The 25622-nt window shown below is 42.0% G+C and overlaps 1 protein-coding gene across 17 annotated transcripts in view; it reads left to right on the top strand.

The window, feature by feature from the left end:
- Nucleotides 1–25622, top strand: part of GRIP1 (glutamate receptor interacting protein 1) — a 695200-nt gene that overhangs the window by 576450 nt on the left and 93128 nt on the right. For 8 of the 17 annotated variants that reach the window (XM_045062041.1, XM_023257209.2, XM_045062050.1 and 5 more), the window contains 4 exons: nucleotides 11553–11700; nucleotides 13575–13744; nucleotides 19219–19374; nucleotides 20054–20209. In XM_045062041.1, the coding sequence (XP_044917976.1) occupies nucleotides 11553–11700; nucleotides 13575–13744; nucleotides 19219–19374; nucleotides 20054–20209 (630 nt within the window). The remainder of the gene's footprint in view (nucleotides 1–11552; nucleotides 11701–13574; nucleotides 13745–19218; nucleotides 19375–20053; nucleotides 20210–25622) is intronic. The other 9 variants (XM_045062046.1, XM_045062044.1, XM_023257211.2 and 6 more) reach the window with 3 other exon arrangements.

Genomic DNA, 25622 nt, shown 5'->3' with positions numbered 1-25622 from the left:
ACTGTGGAAATGGAAGTTTCTGGAGCTTGTGCAGTAAAGAGACATGGCATTGTCTACAATGTGTGCCCCAAGTCACTATGTCTGAACTCATAAATTCCTTTAAGAAATTTTGGGACCTGACTTTTCTCATCCTCTCTTTTAAAAGTTTAATAACTCTTTATTACTTATCTACATGGGACAAGATTAGAGCCAGAGTAATTAAAGTTGGAAGACTTTTATTAGTATCCTACAAAACATACTTAAAGATATATAAGTACTGTCAGTCTATAAAATTTAATACTGAGCCCAGCCATGTAAATCCTAACATGATTATTCTATGTATTGTTATTCCTTTAGCCAGGGGCCTAAACTCCTTCATTTGTTTAGTTACTGGGTTCTGGTTTCCCCTGAACTAGCTCCACAGTGAAACATCACTCTGCAAAAGGCCAAGAGAAGCCAAGGCAGCCTGGAAGAAGTACAGCAAACTCAGAGAACTTGTATTACCATATGTCAAGATCTGTTAAAAAGCTAAAGTGATTAAGACCGTATGGTACTGGCATCAGAACAAATTGACCAATGCGACAGAAAACAGTGTCCAGAAACAGACCTATACATATATAGTCCTCTCTTTTATGATACAGGTGACATTGCAATGCAGTGAGGAAGGAATGGTTTTTTTCCAGTAATGACGATGGGTCACTTATATCCACATGGAAAAATATACATCATGACCCTGCCCCGCGCCATGCATAGAAATCAATGCAGATGGATTATCTATCTAAATGTGAAAATTAAATAATAAAGCCTGTAAGCAGAGATTTTTTTTTCAGTTTTAACATTTATTCATTTTTGAGAGACAGAACAGGAGTGGGGGAGGGGCAGAGAGAAAGGGAGACACAGCATCGGAAGCAGGCTCCAGGCTCTGAGCTATCAGCAAGCTCAGAGCCTGACTCTGGGCTCAAACCCACGAATCGTGAGATCATGACCTGAGCCGAAGTGGGGCACTTAACTGACTGAGCCACCCAGGCGCCCCAGTAAGCAGAGATTTCTTAAGGAGAACAATAAAGTACCATAGAAGAAAAAAAGAATAAGAACTTCTCTTCATTAAAAGACACCATTAAGCGTCTGAAATGGTAAACCAGAGAGGTGAAAATCGTATTTGCAAACCATACATCCAATACAGGACTCCTATCAGCATATGTTATTTTTAAATTCCCACAAATCAATAAGCCAGACAATGTAATGGAAAGTTGGGAGGCAAGACTTGGGCAGACACTTTATGAAAACCAGATGTCCAAGTGGCCCATTACCCGGGAAAGATTGCTCAACACCTTAGTCATCAGGTGAATGCGAAGGGAAACCCCAGCATAATACCACTGGACACCTACCTGAATGGCGTAAGTGGAAGAGACCACAGCAAGAGGTGACAAGCATGTGGAACCACTGGAACTCTCATTCCCTGCAGGCGACAAGATAAATGTATACAACTCCTCTGGTTGAACACACCCCACAGCCCAACAGCTCAGTCCTAGTTATGACTCCCACAGACATGCATTCCTGTGTTCACCAAAAGACATACTAGAATGCTCATGGCAGCAATATTTGTAATAGCCAAAAACTGGAAAATACCTAAATAGTAGCATGGATCAATTATGGCATATTCACCCAATGGAATAGTATATAGCAAAGAGAATGAATGACCTAAAGTTACTCCCCAAAATGTGTGTGAATCTAACGTATTATCGAGCAGAAAAGCCAGAATCAGAAGAGTAAAACATGGTGTATTTTCTTAAAAGTCCAAGAATAAGCAATGCCAACCTATGCTGGTAGAAGCCAAGATAGTGGTGACCTGTGGGACAAGGGCGTGATTTAAAGGAATATAAAAGCGGGAGCATTCTTTAATGCTGGTAACCGTTCTGTTTCTGGGTTTGGCTATGGATACACAGATGTGTTCAGTTTATGAAAATATATCAAGCTGCTAACTCATGATTTATGCATTTCTCTATATGTTTATTATACTTCAATAAAAAGTTTAAAAAACACCATAACCCAATAAGCAAGATACAAAAAATAACAGTAGCAGTCATGTAAAATACGGGGAGGGGGCCAAGATATTCCAAAGTTAGTAAAATTACCCGGGTGAGCTGCTGTAGAGAACAAAAGTCAGTCATCAACCATGCTTTAGCCAAACCTAAGGGACATGGGACATACTACTGAGTTTCACTGACTTTGGACTCTTTTTACAAGGCAGTAACTATGCAAATTGTCTCCTTTAACTCCCTAAGAAAAACAGGGCTTAAGATACAGTTCATTTGAACATGGATGGTACGCTTTGTTGTACTGGGAATATTTCCCAAGCAGTGTATTTTAAGAAGCAAAAATAAATTGGCAATTTTTGTGAGAGTTAAAAAAAAAAAATTTATTAGAGTTTAGCTCATCTGAAAGAGATTGAAATTATTAGTAGCATGATTTGAATAGGCTATCACTAATAAAAATACTTTTAACTAATGGGTACATTGAAAAGCACCCCAAAGGTACTTTTTATCTGAATGAATGTAAGGCAGGCAGAGCTAATAATACCATGTAGTCTTTCTGCCACCCGGGGAGGTTCTAATCAAGTCTTGTGCTCTGATTGAAATGCAGAGCTCAGAGTGGGAAAACTGATTAACAAAATAAAAAATCCGGAGTGTTTCCCATGCAAACAGTCATCAGCGTATCTTATGTAATTATGTAGGCCATAAATCAACACAGCGTGCAAGGGCTTCAGCCATAGTGTAAATATCTTAATGACTGAGACGGCTTTAGCCATGAATAATTTATATCTGCATGATCCATTTTTCTCAACCATGCTTCACTTAGGCAGGACAGACTAATCTGCTGTCAGGGGATGGGCTCTTGATTGCTTCTTCCTGATTTTTCTTCTGTTTATTTTTCTCATTTTGACACACTCCATTTTTCCCTCTCGCACTTTCTTAAATAAGGGTGCCTCATTCATCCACCCTGTCTGCTTGCTTTTACTTTTGCTATGCATCTTATTAGACAGCTTGGAATAAAGCCAGGGCTTTTGGACTCCTGCTTTTCATAAGGCCCTCTGTAAATGGAATGAGGTGGCAGCTAGGGAAATAGGCTTAATACCACAAGGCAGTATGAGCTTCTTGATGTTGTTGTGGGGAAACATTTATTATGGAAAGCAATTGCCAGAAAAGGCTAATGATCAATTAAACGTTAGCATTTGTAGATCCCCTTCTGTGATGCAGAAAGTAACTGCCACATGGGTAATGCTGGAGAGCTTACTTGCTAAAATAGTTTTGTTGTTTTCTTAGAGCCCATTAAAATAAAGGCAACGGAGGGGCGCCTGGGTGGCGCAGTCGGTTAAGCGTCCGACTTCAGCCAGGTCACGATCTCGCGGTCCGTGAGTTCGAGCCCCGCGTCAGGCTCTGGGCTGATGGCTCAGAGCCTGGAGCCTGTTTCCGATTCTGTGTCTCCCTCTCTCTCTGCCCCTCCCCCGTTCATGCTCTGTCTCTCTCTGTCCCAAAAATAAATAAACGTTGAAAAAAAAATTAAAAAAAATAAATAAATAAAGGCAGCGGAGAAACATTCAGATCAAATTCCATGTTACCTAAAACGCAGACAGACAGTCGTTATGGACAGGGAACTTTGGTCACCTGTGGATCAAATGACAAACTGGAGTAATTTTCCTAGAAACCTGGAAATCACATCCTGTTTGACAGCTCATTATTTTTTATAAGGACATTGACTCTACCATATTAAAGATTTCATTAGAGGGGAAAAGTGCCAGCATTATACGGCCTGCAGTTAAAAAAAAAAAAAAAACAACTAGAAACATCTTGAGGTTCAGCAGAATCGTTTTCCACTGTGGAATCCACTAGTTTCCCTATCCTATACCCCCATCTTCTTGGCAAGGGATCCCTAGGGGTTACTAGAAGGAAGGGACAGTACACTATCATCTTTGAGTCCTCAGTACCTTCTGATGTTCCTGGCATATAGTTAGCACTCAATAAATGTATTTTTAACGTTCATTTTGTTGCAAGAATGGTGACTTACCCTGCAGATTTAGAAAGTTCTGTTCTGTGGGAAGTGAGGTAGGTGATCTTCTAACCTGGCAAGAATCTGGTTAGGCTTCTCATCTCCTCATAGTACATTAATCCTGTAACTGATTTATCCGATGTCCAAAGCAAATGGATCTGGTCTCAGTCACTTATATAAAATGCCAACATACTAAGGTCTTCTTGCAGAGAACCATCTTGAATCATCTAATAGCCAACTTCTGTTGGAAACCCAAGTGAGGGAGAAGACTGATATCTAGGAAAGATCCCCAGAGAGACATCCCATCTGTCTAAGCTAGGATCTGCCTTTAGATCAAGTTGACTACCACATTAGCTTATTCCATTATAGAGACACTATCATTGATTTGCTTTTTAATTTTACTCATCAACGTTGATGAAGGAACAGCCATTGGACACTACCTCTGTGTCCTATTATAAAAATGTGTTGAGGGGCACCTAGGTGGTTCAGTTAAGCACCTAACTCTTGATTTCAGCTCATGTCATGATCTCATGTTCATGGGATTGAGCCCCATGGCGGCCTCTTCCCCAAGCCCGCTCACACTCTCTGTCTCTCAAAATAAATAAAAATTTTTAAAAAGGTATTGAGGATACTCCCATTATATCAGCACGATAGATAGACAGATAGATCTATATCTATCTATAGATAGATAGATCTGTATATAGATATAGATTATAAAACCCCATGGGAGAGAGATCTTTTAAAGCTTCCCGCTAGAAGAACCTTTATTTCCACTGCAAGGACTAGAAGACTTCCCCCTTTCCAATGGTGATAACTGCATAATTGACCATGTTTCCTTTATTGTCCCAATTTCCAGGAATCTCAGAGTAATATTTTTTTTTTCACTGAAGCAAAAGTCGCTAGGTGGCTCAGTCAGTTAAGTGTCCAGCTTTTGATTTCAGCTCAGGTCATGATCTCACGGTTTGTGGGTTCCAGCACCACATCGGACACTGCACTGACAGCAAGAAGCCTGCTTGTTATTCTCTCTCTTCTCCCTCTCTCTCTCTCTCTCCCTGTGCCCCTCCCCCACTCACGCTCTATCTCTCAAAATAAATAAACTCAAAAAAAATAAAGTGTAGACCATCAGCTCTGTGTAGTTGCAAAACTTAAGCAGTCACTTCCTATTCCCCTCTGCCTCCACACCCTGGCAACCACCAATCTACTTTCTGTTTCCTTGAATTTACCTATAGTTCAGAGTCATTTTTGCAATTCATTCAGACCATTTCTGTTAACCCCTGTGGGCAAGGCACTTGTAGGCTCTTTTTCTTCGTCCTGATTCTTTCTTTATATCACATATTTCGTTTAAAGCAAGCAGCCTCCAGACTTTGTGGAAAGAAGTTGCATGGAGATATATGCAAACAAGGATATCCTCCTTTTTACTTCTAGAGCCACTCGCCACCCCTCTCCACTGTGTGCTGTGACCTATATGGCCCACATAATGGGCTCTCATGTCCCCTGGCTCCATTGGGTTTAGCTAATAGGGAATCATGGCAGAAGATGAGAGGGAGGGAAAACAGTGATGGAGGGTGTTATTCCCGAGCTTCCTCCCTATAGATTCACTGGGGATGGCTATGTCCTTTGACTCAAGGTCCCAGCTCCTGTCAGGTAGCCCTTTCCACACAGACCTTTCTGAATCCGCATTTCACTAAGAGTTCTAGCCTTTGCTTCTTCAGGACAGTGTAGCAAAATGCTCTTTGGTTCTGGCCCCACAGTATTACATCATCCTGGTGGTTTCCCTCTAAGTTGCCCACAGCTTTCTAAATATTTCTTTTATTAAACGTTCATCAAATTATCCTGATTTGAGTGTGTCATCTGTTTCTTGCAAGGACCCTGACTCAAACAAGCATATTCTACTCTGTGGTTCTGGTTAGCTATAGGTCAACATGATACGCTCAGAGTCCTCTGCAGAGAAGCTGGTCTGGCAGATTTTCCTAGGGCCAGAGAATTCTTCTCAAAGACACCCAAAGCATTCACATCTCTTCATGGTTTTAAGGCGCAGGACCTTTGTGTCAATCCCTAAATGGTAACAGTCTGTTTTAAGAGCTCATAATCCTGGAGGTGGTTTCTTTACTTGACCATTTTCAGTCGCTCTAATACCCACTTACGGAGCTGGAATGATCAATGAGCTCAAGTCCCATCTGAAAGAAGGTGGGTTCCCTTTCTGCCAATGCATTGTTCCCTAATTCTGTCATTCTTAGATAAACTCAAACACTTCTCAGTCTGATATTGTGAGACATTAGATGGAATTCATTATAGCAGGCTTAGAATTTAGACAAGAGAAAAATCTTCCTCATCGTCAACATTACCTATGTCATGCATATGCAGCCTGTTACAAGAAGAGCCATTGAAAGGATTTAAGCATAGGGTGAACATGATCCCAGCTACACTAAGAACTACTTCAAACAAAAAAATATGATTTAAATTTCTGTATCATCAATATAGTTAGCATAACACCTTGAACAAAATGATAGGTGTGTATGCTTTCTCTCGTTCTGCCAATATCACTGAGCACCTACTGTGTACATAGATATTGTAGACTGTGGAGTCACAGTCATGAGGAGGGCATTCACAGTCATGAAGAGCTGCACGGAGCTTACACTTTTAATTGAAGAACTATTAGGGGCGCCTGGGTGGCTCAGTGGGTTGAGCGTCTGACTCTTGATTTCGGCTCAGGTCATGATCTCATGGTTTGTGAGATTGAGCCCCGCATTGGACTCTGTGCTGACAGCATGGAACCTATTTGGGATTCTCTCTCTCTCCCTCTCTCTCTCTGGCCCACCTCTGCTCTCTCTCTCTCTCTCTCTCTCTCTCAAAATAAATAAATAAACTTTAAAAAACAAAGAACAATTGGATAAACAGCAAATTAAACAACTAATTGTGGAATTACATTTATTAGAAGTCCTGTAAAGGAAAAAAGCAGGGTTCTATAAACACATTTCACAGGCAGGTTGACATGGTTTTCAGATCGGGGCAGGAATCCCTAAGGAAGTTACATTTAGCAAGGCAGTGGTGAAGTAGGTGAAGGAGAAACTGGGCGGGGGGTGGGGGGGGGCGGTTTGGAACATTCCAGGTAGACAGAACCATATATATAAGGGACCAGAGGCAGGAAGGCACAAGGCATTTTTAAAGAATTGAAGGAGAAGTAGGGGGTAGAGCAGAGAGAACAAGAGCAGAATGATGGAAATAAAGCTGTTGAAGTGAGCAGGAGCCAGGTGTAGGTCCTTGTAGACCGTGTTAAAATGTTTTACCCCATGAGAACAGTCATTGAAAGGATTTATGCATGGTGTTCACATGATGAGATCTATGTGTTTTTTTTTAAATCACTGGAAGGTGGAGGCCATTCGAGGATAAAGGGATATCAGATGATGGTAACTTGGACTGAAAGAGTGATTGTGGTGATGGAAAGAAATGGTGAAGTTGAGAGCTGTTTAGGAACAAGAGGCATTTGGGAGGATGCGGGAGACGATGGAGTTGAGATGACTCCTAGGTTTCTGGTTTGCATGATGGAATATAACAGGCGTCATTCACTGGGAGAAGGAGACATGGATGGGAACCAATAGAGTGTGGTGAGCTCGCTATCAGTTTTACACACATTGTGTTTGTTGTGCTCATGAAACATCCAAGAATTGTTCGAGGTTTTGGGGGGGTGGGGGTGGCAGTGGAAGCTCAGAGGAAGGGTATGTGCTGGACACATAGATTTAAGAGTGATCGTGGTCAAGTGAAACTGGGCTCCTAAGGAGAAAGAATAGAAGGCTGAGCTCATATTCAATAAACTGTTGTCAACAATTCCGGATCGTCTTTACATGAGATAAACACCTTCCTTCCTGTGCCATCTTTATTTTCTCTGGGTAAGTTAGGACCTCATTGTGACACAGTCCTGCTAGAAACTTAAACTTGTGCCCTGGAAACCCCTTAATGTGAAATCTTTATATTATATAATGAGAGTACAAGGGTGGGAGACCATCCCTCAAACTCAGTCTTTAAAGGATGTTACTGTTGTCATCAAAATATTTAACAGTCTGATGTCTTGCATATCATCTTGGTAAACACCAGCTGTATACAGTCACTTTATATCCAGCAGCTCACCTCTTCTACTCATTAGTAGGAAATTGGAATTTAAATTTAGCTCTTGCATATCTTTGTAAAGTTTATTAACCTTCTCTAGTTTTCTGATTTCCACGAGGCTCTTCCTTACCTGACATTGCTATCTCTCTGTAGAGTCACAGATTATCGGGGTTAGAGAGCTTTTTATTGAAGTCCTCTAATTTTTCAAAAGAAGAAAATGAGGTCAAAGGGAGACGATGGCTTCAGCCACATGGTAAGTTGGTAGCATAGCCAGGCATCACCCTCCGGGCCTCCCGCCCTGAGCCCAGCTTAGAAGTACACTGTTTCTTCCCTTAACCATGACTTTAAATGTCTCTTCTTGGGGCGCCTGGGTGGCTCAGTCGGTTAAGCGTCCGACTTCAGCTCAGGTCACGATCTCGCGCTCCGTGAGTTCGAGCCCCGTATCGGGCTCTGGGCTGATGGCTCAGAGACTGGAGCCTGCTTCCGATTCTGTGTCTCCCTCTCTCTCTGCCCCTCCCCCGTTCATGCTCTGTCTCTCTCTGTCTCAAAAATAAAAATAAAACGTTAAAAAAAAATTTTTTTAAATAAATAAATAAATAAATAAATGTCTCTTCTCAGAATTCTGAAGCTTTGTAAAGTTTAAAAGAAACTCATTAGTTGCACATTAGGCTCTCCCAAAAGGAAATGCTGCACTTGTTCCTTTGAAGCCTTACTGGGGAAAGTACTACTTAGAGAGAACTTGTTATTCTAGTTCCCATTCACAGAGGGGCACCAGAGCAGCTGTGGGTCTGATCTCTCTTCTCTTCTAAATTAATGGCGGCAGAAGATCTGGTTCCCTTTTTCTATGCTTCTTTCCTCCACCCCCCCATAAATCACTTTAATTGTGTGCACATCATCTACTTCAGAGTCTAAGGGAACCTGATACTTTTTCTAGACTCACTCCATTCTCATCAGTCTAATACCAAAACCCCTCTCCAAATGGAAAGATCCATTATTCAGTGACAGCAGGACACTGACAGGCACTTAGGAAGCTAAAAGGATGGGGGGAGCAAAGGTCTCCCATTACCTCCTTAAACCTTTTTTGTCAGCTACTCATATGCATTTAACGTGTAGCACTTCGCTTGTGAATTTCGGTTCGCCTCCTTTCCTACCAACAATTTCTCCTAATTGTTCCATTCTTCTAAGACACTACAGCGTGATATAGCACCTTTGCCTTCTTCTCAAAATGTTCTTAAAGACTAATTAGATCCTTAAAGAACAAAAAGTTAAAAGCTTTTTGTGAGTAATCAATTCCCTGCAAGTTTGCTAATATTTTTCTGTTTCTTGGTAGCATGTTCCACAACATAGGCTGATAATCTCTTTAAAAACTCTGATCCTTAATCGTGATGTAATGTTTTAAGAAAAATGCATACATAGCGTGTACTAGATAATGGTTGATTATGGTTTTGTTAAAAATTTACACCTGCAAATACCTAGTTAGAAATAGCTGCCCCTTAGAATTCAAGAAAGGTACATTGGAGGGATAGACTCCAGTGAAAAGCCCTATCAGGATCCAGATTTAGCTTTTAACAAAGACCCAAACTTAAAATATTAGCTTCAATACGATAGAAGGTTATTTATCGGGAGATCTCCAATCTCTGGATATAGGGTTTCAGAAACCTAAGCTTCCTCTGTGTGTCTTCCTGCTCTTGTCTACATGGTTGAAGATGGGTCACCAGTTCTGGGCCCACACGGCAACAGCAACAAGGAGGAAATGAGCTAGAGGAAAGCACAACCATCATTTTGAAGAGCACATTCAGAAGGGCTCACTTCCCATTGGCTGGTACGAGGTCACATGGCTGCACCTCCCAGCAAAGGAGGCCAGGAAATGTCCTTAGCTGGGCAGGACATTTGCTCAGCTAAAACTTGGAAAGCTTATTACTGAAGAAAGAAGGGAGTGTGGGATACCAAGGAACAACTCTCAGCTTCTGTCATTCGTAAGAGATTAAGTTGTAAGTAACAGAGAAAATTTATTCCTTTCATTTGTTAAGCCAAGGAAATTTATTTGACATGGAAAAAGAAGTGGAAGAATATCTGTGATCGTCACCTCCCAAAGCTATCTATTAAAATCCAGCTGAGTCTGTGGGAAGTGATTTTGGAAATTAGTCCTTCTAAAATTATTCCTTCTATTCTTGGGGTGATCATTTCACTGTGTATACGAATATCAAATCCTTACATTGTTCACCTGAAACTCATGTAATATGCCAAACGATACCTAATTAATTAATTAAGTCCTTCTGGAGTTCTATAAAGATAATGGGAGAAAAGGCCCTGCTGGATCAGAGCTCACATGAGGGTCAACCTTGCTAGGGAGCATGCTCAAGGAAGGGGAGGACAGCAGACCTCAGGGGGTGAAGCTTGAGGCACCAGATTATGTGTGTTTGCCTTAGCCACAGAACTTTGACTATCAGAGTTGAGAAGCGAGCAGAATCGTCTCCCCTAGTGAAGGAAGGACAACTAAAACAGGGGTAACGAGGCCTGACAACTATTTATTGCACACCTCCTATGCGCCGGTCATTATGCCAGGCACTGAGGAGGGTGCGATCAATAAGATGTCATCTCTGCCTTCCCAGCAAGCTTGCAGTCTGGCAAAGGACAGAAGCATGTAATCCACACTGGCCACTATGAAACAGTGAGGCATGTGCCACAACTGAAGGCATCTAGCAGGCTATAGGAGCACGTGAGAAAGTGATCTCCCAAATCGTAAGTCAGGAGAGGCTTCTCAGAAGAATTGATGTTTACACGGAGTCGCCAAGTAGGAGTTGAAGGAATAAAGAGTGTTCCAAGCCAAAAATAAAGCATATGCGGTGTAAAGTCACTCCTGAGGGTGAGGTGACCCTAGATCAGGTCCGGGATAAAGAAAGACCCAAAAGATTTACAAATTCAACTTAGGGTATGCATCCCCAGTATTTGGCTATTTAGAGACATCATCTCTTCATCCTTCTCTCCCATCCATCCGTCCATCCATCCATCCATCCACAGTAGATGCTGAGATGTTTGAATTAATTAATTTTTAAAACTGTTACTGAGAAACCTAGTTTTGCCAGGCACTGTGCCAAGTGATAAAGAGGGCATAAAGATACACAAAACATTATCCCCAGTGATGTGAAGCTTAAATTTTAATTGAAGAGATAAATCTGTGCACATATTACTAGATACGCAAGCTGAATAGAACATGCCTAAAACGTGTCCTAAAACATGCCCTAAGAAGTTACCACTGGCAGGGGTCATGTTACCTGGAGGGAAATGTAAGTTTCAGGGCTAACATTACCAGACCAACATCAGACTGAACACTCTCCACATTTCTCATGTGTCTGTGGTTGCTTATTGGGTTTCTGTTTTGTTTTGTTTTGTTTTGTTTTCTGATATTTGTTCTTCCATAGATTCTGTGGCAACAGCGTCCGGGCCACTGCTAGTTGAAGTTGCCAAAACTCCCGGTGCCAGCCTTGGGGTTGCCCTGACTACCTCGATGTGCTGTAACAAACAGGTCATTGTCATAGACAAAATCAAATCTGCAAGTATTGCGGACAGGTGAGTGTTGTAGAAAGTGCCTACGTTTCAAAACTGCATGAGTGTTAAAATAGATATCTACATATATTTCCACACGCATATACACACATGTAATACATACACATATACACGTGCCTTCACATACGTACATATCTGATTTTAAAAAGAGCTCTTCTGCCCATCTATACAAGTTTCATCAAGAAAACAAGTTACGGTTCTAGGGCTTAAAAATCAACCCACCTGTCAGCCACCCCAGATGTTATGTTGCCTCATCCAGACGTTTGGTGTGGCCTTTAGAAATAGGAAAAAAAGGAAGTCAAGCAACTGAACAAGTTTCCCTACCGTGTTCTAGGGTGATAGATTGGTTTTGCTGTAAGGTAGCTACGTATATCTTTTGTGTGCTCCATTTAGAGAAGTCATGGGTTTTCGTGAACTGTTAACAGTTAAATCTTGCCACCATAAAATCTTATTCCTTTTTTCTTAAATAAGTAAAACAATATTTTTGAAATAATGCAGTCTTTAAAGAGAAGTCTTATGCTGTCACGGAATGTTAATCTTAGGGTTTCACAATCTTCAAGGGCCCCTGAAAACATCATTCATTCCTATGACACAATAAAAACAAAAGCCCTTTTTCCTGAGTTCTTTTTGCGAATTAATATTTTAGACTTACAAGGTGAGAAGGGGGGGAAGAAAGACTACCTCACCCCCTAATAAGTTATTTCACAGCTCCTGATAGGAACGCCCCCCCCCACCTTCACAGCTGAAGCTCTTTAAGTGCTTCCACTCGAACTTTTTAGACAGAAGGGATGAGTTGAAATGCTTTTTTGTCTTGAGAAGTAGACTGTTTTCACTGTGGAAGTCTCTAGACGTACTCCAAAAGGCCCAGCCTCCCTTGCAGGTTCCCAGCCTCCTTTTCATATGCCCTCGCCTTACCTGGGAAACCTCCAACTCAGACGCAGTAACCCGCAGCAACCCCTGTCTTGGTCAGTCTACAGCTCCACTGTGGTCTTACCCTACATTCAGCCCTTTAACAGTGACGGCCATTGATCCAGGGGTGTTCTCCAGTTCAATGGTGCAGGATGCTTTAATTTTCTCCCTCTGTTTTTTTTTCCCGTTCCGCAGGGGGTAACCAGTTTAAGGAGCTGTCCACTTGACTGGTACGTCGGGATGCTGACTGCTGTGTTTGCTTTTCTCAACTCATGCAGTAGCCAGTCCCTTGAGTTCAGCAAGGTGTAGCTCTAGCCCCCGCTTTCCCTTCACTCACCACGCAGGCCTCCTTTATGGCTCTTTTGACTCCTGCATAATTTCCATCGCCATCGAGAGCTTTTGTACTAATCGATGTTTAACTCGAAAATAACAAAATCTACTACAGTAGTAAAGAGCTGGTGATTTGGCAGCTTGTGTGAGAGAGTTCTGAAAAAAGCATTAGCTGAATCTCCCCGAGTTATTCCCATTCACACATAAACTAGTTGTAAATGATCCTGTTCCAGTTATGTGAGTCACATCTTGACATCCTGAACATTGGCCAGCTCATATTTATAGATATACAAACCAACAAGGAAAAATCACGGAAGAAAGTCAAGGGGAAAAATGTTCCTGTTCTTCTCTTCCCTCCCACACACTTCCCTTCAACTTCTGGCACCACCACCCTGAAATAATACGATTTCTTAAGAGGCACAAGAGAAGAACATTTCCTTGAGTTTTTCTGTATCTCCCACATTCCTCTTCATACGCAAGGTGCTTCACATTTGACAGATGGTGTTTCCTATAACACTCAGACTTTTCCTTTTTGAAGTAAATGCAAACCGCGTGAAATGTTAAGACTACGAAGGACATGAAAGTCATGTTCCAAAGACGAGAGCCCTCATCGCACTGAGTGTTTCTCCTTTCCGTAGATGTGGCGCCCTTCACGTGGGAGATCACATCCTGTCCATCGACGGAACCAGCATGGAGTACTGTACATTGGCAGAAGCCACCCAGTTCCTGGCCAACACCACTGACCAGGTCAAGCTGGAGATTCTTCCCCATCATCAGACCCGCCTGGCCCTGAAGGGACCTGAGCATGGTGAGAAGGATCCATCTGGATAAATCTCTTTATCTTGCTTTTACAGTTATTGCTTCTCTCCCAGAATTAGAAGCAGAAAGACACAGAGGCTAATTCTGGCTTTATCATTTCTTTCAGAGCAGCGGGTTATCTTTTGTTTACTTTCCTTCGTCTCCCAGATGCTTGTTCCTGAGCCAAATGTAATTTATTTGAAACCTCAAAATTGAGAAAAGAAACATTGTTTGAAATAGAATTTTCAGGCTTGTACTAGTTGATATTTATAAAAAAAAAAAAAAAGAAGAAGCCTTTGTTGCAAATTGAGTGTGAAGAGAAGGGGAATAATTTGACTTCCTGTTACACAGAGTGAATGCCCACTCTACCTCAAGGACGATGAAGGCAAATTATAAAATTCTCACTTTTTAAAAATAATTATAAAATGGGTATTAATGGCAGACGCTTCAAATTTGGGGAAGAGAAAACAGTTGTGTGCAAGGTTGACTTTCTCTACAGTTTGTCTGTTTGCCAGAATAGCTTTTTCCTTAGCCCTTCCATAAAGGAACGACCTTTATGATGAAATATCTTTCCTGGGCGTGTCAGAATATTTGACTGCTTTTATTCAGTAACAAGTGTCAGCTGAGGGGACCTGCATTTTCACTGTCTGAAGCTCACAGGTGCATTTGCTAAGTGTTTGTACACCATCCACCTAAGCATCTTTAAACAAAACCCAGTACAAGAGAAAGGACTTGGAGCCCAAAATCACATTGAAGAGAGACTCTTCAAGGGGGTTCTTTGTTCCAACTCCTCTCTCCTTTCCCTTAAGTCAAGTGCCCCCCTTTTTTATTCCCTGAAATCGATTCCTTGAAGCTTCACTAGTGCTGTCAGGGGGCCCTAATGGAGAAGAGCTTTTTTTTTTGTGTATGTTTCGAGAAAGAGAACAATTTTCTCCGGAATTGAAATTTTGTTTGTGAAGAGATCATTTGTATTATGTGTCTCCCACCTTCTGAAAGACACCGCGCTTTTCCACAGTTTGAAGAAAAAACAGAGGGACCGGTTAATTTTCATACTGAATGAGTCAGCTGGATGCAACCTTTTTTAATTAAATGGAGCTTAGACAGCCCTGGAGCTAATGAAAATCTCTGGTACAGCATTACCTTTATCAGATTTTAATTTTACACAATGGAGCCGAGAAGTGATGCAGTATAGGCAGGTTATGAAAAGAAATTCTGCCTCATTTGCCTAGAAGTGGGAAGGGGCTCCAGGAGGTACAGGTCATGGGAATGCACACCGTTCCGGTCAGGAGACCCCTTGGGACACCCTGGCAGAGGGGAGAGATTTCTCAAACTCAGTTTCTTCTAAATTAATCTGAAGCCATCACTGGATTTGGAGCACAGGAGGTATAAGGATATACACTGTGTAGCGCTTTCTCAGCATGAGATTTGGCTTGGTAAATCCTGCTATCGGTGAATCAGAAATATGGAGCAGACCCTTGCAAAATGTCATTATCTTCAGCAACCTCATTTTCCCCTCTTTATTTGCCCTGTATATAAATCATAAGTAGCCCAAATAGTTTCCAACTCGTGAAATATTAAATATTTTTACCTGTCAAGACAATTTGAGAGGATGAATGTATATACTAAAATGCATGAAGACCAAGAACAAATTTTTTTTTTTAATATGGAAGCCCTGTTGTCATTGTGACTTTTCAGAGGGGTGCAGGGTCGGGGCTGGTAATTTAAATAATTCAAGCTTCCATTTCTGACCCCATCATCTACTTTGGCTAAAAGTTGCTCATCATCTTTCTTCTCTAGCCTACAGGCTTCTCCCTACAGTTTACATTAAAATCAGACTTGCATTTCCAAGAAGGCAAAAGTATTAGCTCCTAAACATAATTAAATCACAGTTAAGAATGGGGGGAATGCCCCCCCAAATTATGTTGTTTATAATTCTCAAACTTATGTTTTTTTCTGTGGTAGGGTGGTTTTACATAGTTTTTCCCTTTTTCCACAAGAGAGTTCTGGCTATATTTTCAGGAAGCCTGATCCCTGAACGCTTATGTCTCATCCCATGGTAGATGGAAATATATTTCCCACATTTTGTTTCACAAGAAAGCATCCACCATAGTGTTTTCAGAGAAATAAAGAAACGGGCACATCAGCTAGGAAAAAAAGAGATTAACTGTGCCTTTTGCTGGTAAATAGCATTAATGGGGCACCTGGGTGGTTCAGACAGTTAGGCGTCCAACTTCGGCTCAGGTCATGATCTCACGGTCCGTGGGTTCAAGCCCCGCATCAGGCTCTGTGCTGACAGCTCAGAGCCTGGAGGCTGCTTCGGATTCTGTGTCTCCTTCTCTCTCTGCACCTCCCCCACTCAAGCTCTGTCTCTCTCTCTCTTTCAAAAATAAATATTTAAAAAATTTTTAAATAGCGTTAAAAGTGCTTACAAGAATGAGCTCTCAATAAGATTAGAAATTGTTCCTACTGAGGGTATTTGGGAGACATAATCACGATTGAAGTTCATGAGACTTTGAAAGAGAAAATGGGAGCAGAATCGCAAGGCTCAATAGAGTCAGGGCCTGGAGGACCTTCCATTTTTGAGTTCCAGGAGCAACCACAAAAGCAGCTGTTGCCTATGCCCCTCAGACATCCCAGACAGGGCAAGAGGGTACAGTTAGAAGAGAGAACAAACCAAAGGACCCTCCACGTCAGATACTTCTTAAGACTCCAACAGTGATGTCATCATGGAAGATGTAAAAAGTATTCTATTTTAACTTGCCGTTTATGTATCTGTATCAAATCTCGGAACGCCCGCAGGAGGCAGTGTAGTGTGGGTGGGCTGAAGGCAGGGATTCTTGAATCAGACTTCCAAACTTAACTGGGTGCTACCATCCTTAAATATGCCCGGTAATGTCCAAAGTCCTTAACGAACTGGGTCAGAGAGTGTGGATTTCTAAAGTCCATTCACTATACCCTGCCCTCATTTGAAACGCAGACCGTGCTTTGTAAAAAGGACATCGGAGTGGCTGTTGGGGTCAATGAGCCAGACCCAGCAATGATTGCATCTTGGTAAAAAGTCATCTTACGCTCCCCAAAAGAGAATGAGGATGGGGAAAGATAACCCATTATGAACTTCCCCTGCAACACTCTTTATCACGAGGAAAATGCTGCCGCAGTGTAGACATGCACACTCTGGCTGATTCCTATTCACTTTTGCATTCATTGATTCATCAGTCATTATGGACTAGGCACTATTCTAGGTGCTACAAGACATCTAGTGAGGGAGACAAAGTAGATTCCCATCCTCGTGGAATTTCAGTATAGAGAGACAAATATTTAACATATGTTAAATAAATAAAGCCATTTCAGACCAAGTGAATCAGTACTGTGAAGAACATAAAATACTAATGGGGTAGCATGGAGTCGGGCATATTCAGCCTGGGCTGGGGGGTGGTCAGAACAACTCTGAGGAGGTGGTGGCCCCTTAGCTGAGACCCGAAGGAGAAGAAGGAGTCAACCGAACTGCAAGCACGCAGTCAACTGGGAGAAGAATACACGAAGCAGCAAGAATGGCAAGGGCAAATGCCCTGAGGCAGGAAAGCAGCCTGGCTTGTTCTAAGAACGGCAGTAAGACCAATGGTGGCTGAAACAGTCAATGGTGGGGAGAGTGCTAGGGGATAAGCCCGCAGAGAGAAGTAGGGGTCACATTTGATTCTCTTTGTAATTGTACCCCATTGAAGTAGCTTAAATGGGAGTGACACGATCCACTTTATATATTTAAAGGATTACCGGGTCGTACAGACACTGGGAGGTAAGTATGCAGTTGATGAAGTGGGGAGCCAAGTCTGTAGGTGCTGCAGAGGTTAGGTAGAGGAGGTGATGGCTTGGAACTAGAATGGTGGAGAGGCAGATAGAATCCAAACCAGAAACAGCAACGGCACAGAAGGAACCGGTTGGGCCGCCTAGGGCTGTAGAATTATGGTGGCTATGCAAGTGATACTCTCTCAACCTAAGTGTCCAGTGAGTGAGATTTGTTGAGTGAGAGATACGTATTTCCTTCAAAAGATACTTAATTTGTTGGCAAGTAGAGCGAAAGTAGGCAGAATCAATATTATCCGTAAGAGTTCATCTGTTTTTATCGAGTGTACCGGCACCGTGCAAGCACCTTGCATATAGACCCGTGGGCATAATTCTCACGGTGGTCCTGCAGGGGCGATGCTTTCGTGGTCTCCATTTGACATGTGGGGAAACTGAGGCTAAGGGAGGCTGAGTAACTAGCCACGGTCCTATAGAGAGGAAGGGCTGGAGCCAGAACTGAAACCCAGGCCTGACTCAGCCCACAGTGCTCTTTCATTGCTAGGGCTCTGGTTCCATGGGTAGCCTTACCCCAGAAAGGCTGTGAAGTGGCCAATGATGCTGACATCACAGATGGTACAACTTAAGCCCTTCTCTAAATGAGCTTCCTTTAAATACTTACGGAGCATTTGATTCTCTGCATGAATAAATACCGTCAAATAACTCACATGTAAGGCACCTCACATTAGAATCATGATACTAAAAGGAGGTACGAGTTCGTTTGTTATTTTTCACTCTTGTTCAGTGAAAAACTTCGGATCGGACATAGTAATGAACATGACCTTGCTCATCTTTCAGAACACCTGGTAGAAAATCTAAATAATATTGAAATTAGAATGGAAACGCACTACACATTTTTTTTCAATAAAGGGGACACGAAAATTTTGAAATAGCTTAACTAAAATGTTGTGGCGTCTTAAGAAAATATAAGAACACGTGAAATCTTTTGAGAATTAACTGTTTCTTTCAAATGTAAACATATCTTTTTTCAAAGATACAAAAAAGCATAAAATCTATTGAGACCTTTACTTATTAGGATACAAATATGATTCTGATATTGATAGATGATTAAGAGTCGGGTTTTTTTTTTGAGAAAAATCAAGTCCAAGTGATGGATCAGACTGTAATTAAAATGTCAGAACAGTAAATTGTGATATGTGACTGGTAAAGCACTTGAATCATGAGCCAGCATGATTTATTATTGTTCCTTCTATTCTTTTTCTCAAAACAAGCGCTACTAACTGACCAAGATGTGCAAATCTTTAATTACTAATCACGTGCCATAGATCTTTATGGCGTTGACTTTTAAGTTTAAAAAAAAATGTTTTTAATCTGGTCTGTGAAGCGCAGGGGGAGATTAGAAATTGATTCAATAGTCATTTTAAAAGAAGAAAAAATGGGCTGGCGAACGACATGCATTATTCTTGGGAAGATGGAAGGCTTCCATTCGTGATGTGAATCATCTGTTCTGCTGACCACTGAGAAAGGGCAAAGCCAGTAGATTTTCTTTTTCTTTGCAAGCACTTTCATTTTTTGTTACACTTTTTATTTGTACAGTTCAGTTACTTTTTCTTTTGTTTTGTTTTGTTTTGTTTTTGGTTCTTTGTTTGTTTGTTCTTATTTGTCATCATCACCTCATGTGGGCAGTGAAAATTCAGAGGAGCGACAGGCAACTTGCGTGGGATTCCTGGGCCAGCGACCACTGCAGCCTTCACACCTACCAATACCCTAATGCGTCCCACCCCGACCGTTGCAGAGCTCTGGCCCTGCCAGCCCCAAAGGCGCCTCCTCCCAACAGCCCTCGTAATGTTCCAGACTTTCTCCTCCTGGTCTTTTGTGAAAATTATATTCTGCCTCTTCCTCATCTGATTCATACCATATTTGGCTTCATGGGTGCTATGTGCTTTTTTTGTAATAGCAACTTATCGTTTCTGACATCTTTCTGAGTCTCTTCCCCTCCCGCCTTCCCCCCCCCCCCCAATCAGAAAGCATTTGTCATTAGAGAAAGATGTAAATGTTCCTAATGCTTTATATGTGGTCCGGAAATTAACAGTCCAAAATATGATCTAGAATACGATGTGCTCAGAACTTCCTTGTGTGCTTGGAACCACTGTGAAATTCACGTCAGAAAAGATCTACGAACGATGCGTGTCTGTACTGGATGCACGGAGTTGTTGTTTACGCAGAAACGCGGTTTCATGTTTATCTCTGTGTGTGTCTAGAGCAAAATTCATAGAGCCTCCCTCTGGGTTGCATTGTGCTCAGGAGGATCGTGCTGCCCCTCGGGCAGCGGTGGGCTCTTGTAACTTTGAGATGCTACAGTGCCGTCTCCGTGGCTTCTGAGACCTGGTCTCTGCCCGGTCGGGGCACTGACTAGCCATTGCTGCCGTGTGTGTCTCTCGGGGTTGTCCCTGGCTGGCAAGGGTAGCAGGCTCACACCCCACCTGAGAATGCTCTGTGCCAAGTCTCCACTCTCTTACAGCAGCTTTGGTGTCTTCACCCTTCTCTCCTACCTCCATGAGTGCATACAGCCTGAGTTCCCTGAACATGGGGACTTTACCTCGAAGCCTCTACTCCACTAGCCCTCGCGGGACCATGATGAGGAGGAGACTGAAAAAGAAAGACTTCAAAAGCTCACGTAAGTGAAACAGTCACCGTTGTCTCATGGGCTGGAGAAGATGGGCGGGCTGGTCGGAGTCTGTGGGAAGAGTGTTTTCTGGTGCCTAAATGATCAGGTGGATGCTAAGGGGCTCCCAGCTCTATGCCAGAGGTCCCTGAAATGCTATCTAGTATCTACATGATACTGATTGCCCAGAACAATTTCAGACTGAATTAGTTAGTTTGTACTATCTTTGCCGACAACTTTTTGTTTGAAATTTCTTTTCTTGCTCTTTGGATCTGATACGGTAACCAAAGAGGTGATGTTTTTCCCTTCAAGACTCCTTCCTTATATTCTGGGTGACTTTGGACATGAAACATTTGTTCTCAGTTCCTTACTCACTCCAAATCAATGGTTTGAAAACTATGTCTCCCTCCTGATAAATATAAGAAAGAACCCCATGCATCTGTTTAATATGAGTATAACATGTAATCACTTCTCTTTCCAACCAGATCGAATCATAGCCTAGAGAGGTGGGAGTATTTCCTGTCCTATATGTCCCCTTTGGTGGCTGTAGTTGTGATTCCTATAGAGAAACTCAAAGAAGATGGGGTCTCTTCCTGCACTTACCATAAAAATAAAATAAGGAACACCCTTAAGTTACCTAAGTAAAATAAAACCCAGACTCTTCAAGGCTGGAAGTGAAGTTAGGAGAAGGGATGTTTGGACCTATTGGCTTTTCAGCTTGTTTGTCAGAGATTCATCTTCACAAGAGGACCCACCATGCCACCATCACGGAGACCAGCCATCACCCACCCTGGGAAATGGTCTCTTCGTGTTACAGGAAGCTGAAGGTTTCCTTACAAAGAAAACCACTGCAAAAGCTAGGGTCACACCGTGGTATAGTCATGATTTTGCCTTGCATATCCCTTCAAATATAAGGGGATTTTTTTCATCTTTAGTATATGTGCAGGACAGTAAATTTAAAAATAGGAAAATAGAAGGAAGGTTGAGTTTAGGTAAAATGAGAATAAACGGCTTCTGGAGTCTCAGATCTTTCTCAGCTGACACGAAAGTAAATTATTCAGTCTTGGAAGAAACCATTTGAAGGCAGTAGAGTGAAGTGGTTATAAGCATAGATGTGGGAACCAGGCTGCCCGTGCTCTCATCCCAGCATCATTGCTGTAGGACCTTGAGCAAGGCACCTAAGTTCTCTATGCCTCGGCCTCCTTAGCTACAAAACAGGGATTAATTACTTACTTCACTGGGTAATTGGGAAGATTATATGAAAGAATATACATATTCACACCACCAAAAGGGACATATGGGACAAGAAATACACTCTGTGAGGAGAATATATATTATTAAGTACATATTATGCATATTATTTTAAAATTATATATATTGGGGCACCTGGGTGGCTCAGTCAGTTAAGCATCCGACTTCGGCTCAGGTCATGATCTCATGATTCATGGGTTTGAGCCCTGTGTCAGGCTCTGTGCTGACAGCTCAGAGCCTGGAGCCTGCTTCAGATTCTGTGTCTGCCTCTCTCTTTGCCCTTCCCCCACTTGCACTCTGTGTCTCTTTCCTTCAGAAATAAATAAACTTAAAAATACATATATACATACATACAATAATATGTGTTAATACATGTACATATATGTATATACATATTATACACATAGTTTATGTATGTGTTATATAATTTTCTCAATTATATACCATATACAATATACTATATACAATAAATACTATATATATTATATACACATGCTAGAACAACACCTGGTAAATGGTAAACACTATTTAATTGTTTGCCATTTGAATAGTTTAAGTGTTAGTTAGTATGCCTTGAATCTAAATTGCCATGTGTGAAAATCTGTTGACACTGTTCCCAACTTTAGGCATTTTTCACAGTGACTACTTTGGCATAATACATAGGTTCTGGGTCTTCCATGCAATGCCATCAGGGCTTGTGGTGGATTTTTGTATATGAAATTTTTTACAAGTAATGCCTTTGGGTGCAGCGTCCCTCACCGACAGCAACAGCCTGACAGCCCTCATCAGGGAAGAGCAATTAAAATGAATTCATTAATGTTTGTACTTCTGCTTGAATGGCTACACATTTGTTTGTGTTAGGTAAGACTCACTCTGTTGACTAAAGGCATTAGTGACTCCAAATGAGTGATAATATGCTTGGCTATCTCGGGTTGATATTTACATAGCTTGAATTTTACAGTAGGAAACAAAGCTGAGATCACGCTGTCACTGATCCCCATAATCAACTCAAATTCTCTTTTGAATCAGAAAGTTATTCTCCAACATAGTAGAAAGAGACAGACGCGTGGCTCCAGAAATTGCAAGCTATTTGTGTTTTTTGGAGACATCGGCCACCAGGGCACCACTGACCGCATACCTACCAGAATGTTTATGAAAGTGTCTCAGGAGATCACACATTTTATATCGTGATCAAACAACAAGGTCCAAAACTTTGATTCGTACTCCAAAAAGGCCTACAAAAATAATGATAGCATTCCAAAGCCAGAAAAAAGTAATTGCTGTTTTTGTTCTTTTGTTTTTCTTAAGTTTCTCTTCTCTCTCTCTCTCTCTCTCTCTCTCTCTCTCTCTCCCTCTCTCTTTGCTTCTGGTATGGTCACATTCGATGTAAGGGTTTTCCCAAATAACTGATAATAAAAGTTTTATTATGCTCTCACTATACCATGGTTTATTTCCACCACTTTATTTATGTCTTTATTCTATGCCACCGTTTGCTGTCCCCTTTCTAATACTTACGTTTCCATGGCAACCAGGCCATTTGTATGGACGATGAATCATGGCAAAGTCACAACAAATACAATAAAAAGTCTCTTCGCTGTACTGGTGATGAGGTGAGGCCAGAGCCTACAAAACAGAAAAAATTCTCACATATGTTTCTGGTACAAAAGGACATGCCAGAAAAGAATTGAAGTCTTCTCATAAATATTGAAAGGTTCTGTATCATTGACCGGAGGGGCGAATACAGGAAGTCCGTAACAACATGTTACAAGAATTAAAGCAGGAAAGTGCCGTGTTTGTTTCACAGGGAGAAGGATGAGTATCCCCAGCACCAGGCTGGGAGGAGTGTCACAAAGCCCTGGAAGGATTGCAGAGCTGTGTCACAGAGGGAACCCTCTTGTCAGCTCTTCTGGAATCTTACTGACCTTTGCCCCACAGCCTGGGCTGTCCCTTTTTCTGCCTCAGAGGCTAAGGCTCTTTCCAGAACCCCGTCATCCCCCTGTGATGGCAGCATGACTGAGCAGCGGACCCGGTTCCTTCCCCCTGCTTCCTGCTTCTGCGCGCACAGCCAGTGTAGGCTCTGCCTGTTCTCAGTCCACCTGAATTGCAGCCAAGCATAGAAGTTAGATGACATTCCCAGAATAGTCTTTGCCTCTTTTGCCATCCCCGTGTGCTACTAGGGAGGCCAACATGGAGAAGAGTTGAAGAGAATGAAAAAACCTAACAAGTTTTGTCCCTGCCACCAACCACTGAAAAAAGATCGGAGGACAAAGGCGGCTAATGGTGAGCTTTTATAAGTGAGCATGCAGGGAGCCCTTCAGGGAACAGCCTAAGAGCTGCCTGCCCCACAAGCTGACCCCCATCTGGAGAAGGGAGCTGTTGGACACCCATACCGTGCGCCTGAACTGGATCACACGGTACACAGTGGGCTGGATCCCCAGCAGGCCGACTGTAAGGGGAAATACTTGAGTGACACAGAGGTCTTGAGTCACAGGATCAAATAATGGTGAACACCATATATGGATAAACTTTTGCAATCCATTGCTCCCTATACTTTTTAAATGCTTTTCCTATCTGACAGTAAACCTCACAGCCTTCTAAGAAGGCCAATTTTTAAGCTTTAGAAGCTAACAAGTTGTTTCTGGTTTTCCTCCCTTCCTTACACTAGAAAAGACAAGAATTGACAAAAACCACAGGGTCATTTCCTGCAAACCTGAGGGGTTGCGAACAGAACCCTCCAAATGTGAACAGGAGCAGGACAGAGCAGATGCGGATCGTGAACACAACCGTGGGGCCCACACCATTTAGCAGTGTTCACAGCATGTCAGTGATTTAGTCCTTTCCTTCCTCGCCTGTGAGTAGAAGAAATGGGCGCACTTCAGTTCAGAGCCAGGACCTTGCAGGAGTCTCTACTACCGGAGAAAGAATTCATCATACAAATTTTTAAATTACGGCATTATAATTCATAATAATTCACCTTTGTGAATGGTTGGCCACATTAATGAAGCAGGATAATCAAGCTCATCTTTTTTTCCTCTGAGTAATATTGGTTGCTTTTCTTCTTCTGGCTCATCATCTTTAAATCTACCATTTATCTTTTTCATGTCTGGTTATAATTTGCAAGACTTTAATTTGTGTGAGTAATCAGTACGTACGATTCCAAATGAAATTTTACTGTTTCAAAGAACATTTCAGTGTATCGAAGGACTTTCAGAGTTAATTATAAAATCCTAGATTATTTAATACAATCCTACATTTATTAGATACATTGTAAACTTTTATAATTATAAAACCAATATTTAACATAATTTTAATCCTAAATTAAAGGTCCTAATAATTTCTATTGTCTCAACTTGACTCCAGATGACGCTTACAAATTTTTTTTTTTTAATTTTTTTTTTCCAACGTTTATTTATTTTTGGGACAGAGAGAGACAGAGCATGAACGGGGGAGGGGCAGAGAGAGAGGGAGACACAGAATCGGAAACAGGCTCCAGGCTCTGAGCCATCAGCCCAGAGCCTGACGCAGGGCTCGAACTCCCGGACCGCGAGATCGTGACCTGGCTGAAGTCGGACGCTTAACTGACTGCGCCACCCAGGCGCCCCAAACGCTTACAAATTTAATGGTGCCCACAGTGAGCACTTAGATCTATTTTCAAAACCTTCTAGAGAAGTCCGTTTCTGAACCATCTTCTCTAACTGTTGCAAGAATGCAGCAAGTCTCTCCTTCGAGAAGATCTTTACTATATCTAGCCTAATCTATTCCTCCTATTATGATTGACCCATTTCTTCTTAATCCTCTCTTAGTGGAAATGGCATTTAGCTGACTTAAAGTTTCAAAAGTGGTTTGTTTGTTTTTTTTTAATTTTTTTTCAACGTTTATTTTTTTTGGGACAGAGAGAGACAGAGCATGAACGGGGGAGGGGCAGAGAGAGAGGGAGACACAGAATCGGAAACAGGCTCCAGGCTCTGAGCCATCAGCCCAGAGCCCGACGCGGGGCTCGAACTCATGGACCGTGAGATCGTGACCTGGCTGAAGTCGGACGCTTAACCGACTGCGCCACCCAGGCGCCCCTCAAAAGTGGTTTTTAACTCCAGTTAAGTTGTCCAAAAATCTATACCAAACTGAGATCTCCGATGAAAAAACTGTGTATATTAATGTGAACCTATAGAAAAAT

This window comes from Felis catus, chromosome B4 (assembly GCF_018350175.1).
Source record: "Felis catus isolate Fca126 chromosome B4, F.catus_Fca126_mat1.0, whole genome shotgun sequence".
Lineage (NCBI taxonomy): Eukaryota > Metazoa > Chordata > Mammalia > Carnivora > Felidae > Felis > Felis catus.
This window is presented reverse-complemented; position numbering and strand designations above follow the sequence as displayed.